This window comes from Vigna angularis, chromosome 1, assembly GCF_016808095.1.
Source record: "Vigna angularis cultivar LongXiaoDou No.4 chromosome 1, ASM1680809v1, whole genome shotgun sequence".
NCBI lineage: Eukaryota > Viridiplantae > Streptophyta > Magnoliopsida > Fabales > Fabaceae > Vigna > Vigna angularis.
In genome coordinates this window covers 55,528,164-55,534,163 of record NC_068970.1, presented here as the reverse complement: position 1 = coordinate 55,534,163, position 6,000 = coordinate 55,528,164, and the positions used below count along the sequence as shown (strand labels likewise).

At 32.5% G+C, this 6,000-nt stretch overlaps 1 protein-coding gene across 1 annotated transcript; it reads right to left on the bottom strand.

Moving 5' to 3' along the window:
• Window positions 1-682: 682 nt before the first annotated feature.
• LOC108325959 (uncharacterized) lies at window positions 683-1,000 on the bottom strand. The gene has a single exon (XM_017559134.2). It carries the CDS (start codon window positions 998-1,000, stop codon window positions 683-685), a length of 318 nt encoding a protein of 105 aa, XP_017414623.1.
• Between the last annotated feature and the right edge of the window lie 5,000 nt (window positions 1,001-6,000).

The following is a 6,000-nucleotide window of genomic DNA, read 5'->3' as shown; positions in this document are numbered from 1 at the left end:
AAAAACTAAACATTTCAATATCAAGCTCTATTTTTTGAGGGAGATGCAGCAAAATGGAGAAGTAAACTTAGTTTACTGCAAATCTAAAGATCAATTGGCTGACATGTTTACAAAGCCACTTCCAATCAACAAATTTGAATTCTTAAGAGAAAAGATTGGAATTTGCAGTTAAAAAAATAAGGAGGAGTGTTAAAACTTGTTTTTTTGTAACTACCTTAATTTATTTCAATTTATTTTAATTTATTAGATGTTACACTTTAGGAGCAAGTCTCGTTCTTATCCACCGTTTTTGGAAACTGCTACTGCTACATGGTTTCTGAAAACTGCTATTGCTATGTGAATACTTTCAGTTTTATCATTATAAATGTATCTGAGATATATTGAATAAAATATCCTTTTCCAGAATTAAGGAATTCTCCACCGTCTTCCTTCTTCATTTTCTCGTTGCCTCTTTTTTGTTCTATTAATCCAACACCAACAAACCCAAACGAAACACAGTTAAGAAGAAAAGGCCCTTACAGTAACCATAAAAATGTACACTTTAGAAAAACTAAGCACAGTTAAACTGTAAAACCAAAACAAAGACTTCAAAACAGAGATTGAAACCACAAATACACAAAAAAAATAAGAAAATAAATTAAATTTATATTACAACAATCATCATCAATTAAAAAAAAATATTTTACTGATCAATGGCGTCCTTCAAGTCTGCAATGGCTTTCTTAGCTTCCTTGGGGACAGAAACGAACAACACCCTCGGCACAACCAAACCGCTGTTGTCGGCGGAGTCCCACTCATCCCACGATGCCGCCGTGTGCACCGAGACAACCTCGGCGGTCTTCGCTCCCTGCGACAGTACGCCAGCGACAGACAAGGGTGGCGACGCGTTGCGAACCGATTTCTCGGTCGGGAGCGCCACCGGAAACCCACGGAGACCCGACCAGAAGACGCCAATGCCGGTACCCTTCGCCGCCGTCCTCATAACTCCTCCGCCACCCATTTGAGCAACAAATGAAGTGAGAGTAGCACGAGAAAGGAATTCATACGTTGTGATCACTTTTATATATTCTACGCGGTACACATTCCTAAAAAATCAGCACAACATATTTTTTTTATTATCGCGTTATCTTATTTTAAATAGACGACGTTTAGTATTTCTATTAATTTTATATACTTTTTAAATAAAATATGTATTATTATTTTTCATGATGTGTGTACTTTATAATCTAAATGAAAATAAATCAGAGGAGCAATATAGATATAAATTTGAGTAAAAAGGGGGAAATAATTGTAGTAGGAAATAGTAAAAACTTAGAAAATAAATGTTTTATTTTTTATTTTACTATAGTATACATGTTAGATGTTTGTAAGATTTAAAATACTATAATTTTAAAATACAAGTGAGAATAAATTGGATATTAATATTTGTTATAAATAGCGGTGGAAGCACTTCATTTATTTATTTTGTAATGAGTTTATTATTTAAAAATAATAAATAAAAATATCACAAACTGATACATTTGATAACTAAATATTATTTAACTACAAAATATAGTAAGAATTATTGATGTCAGTAGCTAAAAATGTTAAATAAAAATTAATCAAAAATAATTAGAAATTGCAAAATAATAAGAGAATATTGGAGTATTATGGAATTATAAATTATTATGATTCTTCCTAATTTCTAAAATTATTTATTGATTTTATTTATCTCTTACTTTCATAATAATATATGGGATGAGTGTGTGGTTAACTAAACCAGACACTCAATATAGTTAAGCACGTCACAAAAATAATCATAATTATTATTATTAGATGAAATGATTGTGATTTACAAACCAAGTGATCATCTTACAGAATAATTACATAAACATCGATAAATTTATTATATTATTATCAATTCGACTATAAATCGTTTGTAAAGACCTAAAAAATATAGTGTTATAGAGTAGATTGGTGTATTAAAATAATAAGATCGATTATTTTACTTTAAAATAATCTGATAATATAAAATGAAATTTTATAAACACTTCTCATTATTCTAAGAACACTTCATCTCTCTAGAACTTTATTCCTCAGAGTTCTCTGAGTTCTCTCTAAAATTTCTTCTTGCTGAGTTATCTGTTCAACGATCAGGAAGTGCCTAGGCGATCCTGGCGTTGAGGGCTTGATTTTGGACCGATCAATTTCTCGTTCTTCAGCTGGTAAGTTGTCTCCCTTTTCTGTCGATTCTTCTTTGAGTTGTGAGCATGCAATGATTCTGGTTGCATGTGATTAGTAGTTATTCCTTCCATTTCTAGCTCAATTTAGGTTCTAAGTGTGGTTCTCTATCACCAATTGGTGAGTTGTAGGTCTCTGTTGAGTTTCCTTGCTGTGCAAGGTACGATTGGAACGTTTCTGTGTGTGTGGCTGTTATCTCTGAGGTAAGGGAAGCTAGGTTGTGGTTTAATTATCAGTTGTTGTTGTATGAAATGAATTTTGTGATTAAGTGTTGTGCAGTTAACATTTCAGCTTGTGAATGTATGTTCTTAACTTTTAAAATGGTAGAAACTGTGAATTGTGATTGATGAGCTGATTTGGATTAATCTATATGCTGTGATGTGTGCAAATTGGTGATTTTTATTGGTTGTGATGTGTTGTAGTGTTGAGGAAGTAAAGTGTAAAGTGAATTTGGGATGGTTTAGTGTATTTTAGAGGAAGTGAGGTAGTGAATTTGAGAATTAGTGGTCAAGGGTTGTTGGTGACTGCTGGGATAGTGTAGATAGGTTATATGTGACTGGTTTGAGTCATCATAATGGTCAAAAACAGGTTCCAAGTGGTATAATTGGTTTTGGGTCTATAAGTTGTTGAATTGGAGGTTTTAGAGTAGAGATTGGTGCATAAACACTTTAAATTGGTGTGAGGAATGTTTAGAATCCTTTAGTCAAGTTTAATTTAGTATATACATCGAATTAGGAGTGTTAGAAGTTGGCCAAGTTGAGTAGATTTGGTAAGGAGTGGTTGAGTTCTGTAATTCTGCAGAATTTCATTCTGCAGATTATGCAGACTCGCTGTGCGAATGGATTCGCATAGCGAGTTACCTTGGCGAGATGCTCTCTGCCAATGTACTCGCATAGCGAATGGGTGCGTTGTGTGTAAGATCCTTGAAAAATATTTGTAAGTTAAATACTAGATAAAAAAAAAAAAGTGAATAGTAAATTGTGAATAGTAAAAGGTGAATAGTAAAAAGTGAATAGTAAAAAAAAAAAATAAAAAATAAAAATAAAAAATAAAAATATTTTTGGAAAGGATAAGTGTTCCACGTAGCTTTGAGATCAGAATTTAGCCAATTGCAAATAAAAAATTATTTTTGTAATAGTAAAATGAATAAAAAAATGAATAGTTAAAATGAATAGTAAAAATGAATAGTAAATTTTTTTGCTATAAATAGCCAAGGGGGGGAGGCTGAAAATTTACACCAAAGAACTTAGAAAATTTTTGAGAGAAGAGAGTTGGAAGAATTTCAAATTTTGCAAAGGGGATATTCTGGAAGTTTTCAGAGGACGAGGGGATTAAGTCTGTAATAGAGGTAAGGGGAGTTAAATTTTGTTTGGTATTATTTTGAGTCTTGTATATGTTGCTTTTGTTGATTTTATATCTTGAATATGGAGTATTTTGTTTCTGTATGATCTTAAATTTTAAATGAGAGTATGCTTTGTGTTGATATCCAAGTGTGATAGTTGTAAAATGTAATGTTGATTATGTTATGCCACTTGTATGTTATTAGTTGTTTATTTTTTTGTATTTTGGAAGGATTAGAAATTGTCTAACCGGCTCTGCCAGATTCAATTTCTTGTTTCCCCAAACTTTCTATTGCTTCAGTTATTTATTTTATTGCACTTTTGGAAGGATTAGAAGTTGTCTAACCGGCTCTGCCAGATTCAACTTCTTGTTTCCCCAAACTATTTATTGCTTTACTTATTTATTTTATTGCATTTTTGGAAGGATTAGAAGTTGTCTAACCGGCTCTGCCAGATTCAACTTCTTATTTCCCCAGACATGTATTGTTCTTGTTATTTAATTATATTGTATTTTGGGATGGAGTAGAAGTTGTCTAACCGGCTCTGCCAGATTCAACTTCTTGTTTCCCATGAATTTTTATATTAAGATTATTCTTATGATTGTCAAATATTGTATTCTTCTATGACCATTTATAGTAATATCTTATTATGGGTAATTGTTTATAATTATCTTGTATGAATTCTATCATGAATGAGTTTCTTGACTGAAATTGATCTTGTTGGAAGGTCTGGAGTAAGGATTCTGTAATAACTTGTATATGAGTATTAAATAGATGTAGTGATACTATTTGAGGTTGTTGTAAGAGGAAGTAAAAATATTAAAATTAGGCATTTTAGATTTAGAGCATAAGCAAACAAGGTAGATAATTTAAATAAATAAATTGTTAATTATTGAAAGCCTCCCTTTGTTGGTAGGATAGAGGAACCTTAAAAACCTGAGTTGGCACATCCCTGATCATAGAGCAGCCCTGGCCTGGTCCAGTCAGTTGTGACTAGTCATATGTGTTGGCGTCGAAGGTGAGTTTGATGCGTTCAGACATCTGGGTCCTCTCCGGTGACCAATTGGGGTAAAGAAAGATCTCTAATAGGATGAAATTAAAATAAAATAAGTTAATTGGAGATGCACAAAGTTATCATGGTAAAAACACTTCATATATATTTTATTTATCGTTACATTGAGTTCAGACTTTAATACGTAGTGACTAAGATATGATGAAATGTTTTGGCTGATCTATGAATCTTTAATTGGTGAAAATATGTTGAGTTATACTCGTTATGGTCAAAAATGAGTTTATAATATGAAGTATGATAGCTGGCGATATGTTTAATTTATTGACACCAAAATAGGTTATTGTCAAATTATGATTAGAGAATGAACATGATTGAGTTATGTGGAGAAGAGGTTATGAATTGTTGATTTGATGAAATGTTGGAGTGGATAATAGAGTATGAAATGTTGATGTGATGAAATGTTGGAGTGGATATAAGAAATTATTGCTTATGAAATGATGTTTCCTACGGGAAGTAGTATGTTCGGTTATACCATGAGAGCTTGGTATGAACAAAGTAACACCTGAGATTAATGAAAGCAGGCAGCAAGTGGTCTGACCATAAGGCTTTGACATAAATATGTGGTTCATAAGTTTTATAGAAGCAGGCAGAGAGCGGTCTGACCATAAGGCTTCAGAGAGTAAGACATAGTATACAGGTGAGGCTTAAGGAAGCAGGCAGAGAGCGGTCTGACCATAAGGCTTCGTGAGTAAGCATAGTATAAATTGTAAGGTTTATGAAATTGAGGAAGATGATTTTGATAATGATGAATTAATGACATCGGGGTAATAATATTTGAGTAATTGTAGAAATAAATGATTAAACTATGCTTATTACAAGTTTAATGATTGATTTGATATGGTTGGCTTACCCTTATTTGTTTATGCTATGATCATATAACTCATGTTATATGTGATTAGATAATGTTGCAGATGTGGTTGAAAAAGCTTAGAGATGAGAGAGATGCGGGGAAAACCTTTCATGGATTTTTGTAAAAAGAATAAATTTGTATTGGGAAGATTATGTTGTGTAAAATTTAAAAGTTGAAATGTCAACGGTGAATACTATATTGTTTAAAGTTTGTAAGTTTGGTATTGTACTTTGGAGTAATTGAAATAAAGTTTGATTGTTTCTATGAGATATCGAATTAATTTAGTCTCAACTATCAGTAATACCCTTTAAAATATTTGGGTGTTACATTGTGCGAGTGATTTGAGAGGGTTGCTCTCTGTTTGCCAAAACATCATAGCGAGTTTAATCGCTATGCGACTGGTTGGGGTCTGAAACCATTATTCATTTTATTCGATCAACGAGTGGGTCTCGCTCTGCGAGTGGTTGGGGGGTCAAGTCTCTGGATGAGGTTCTTGCGTGGCGAAAGGGGTCACTATGC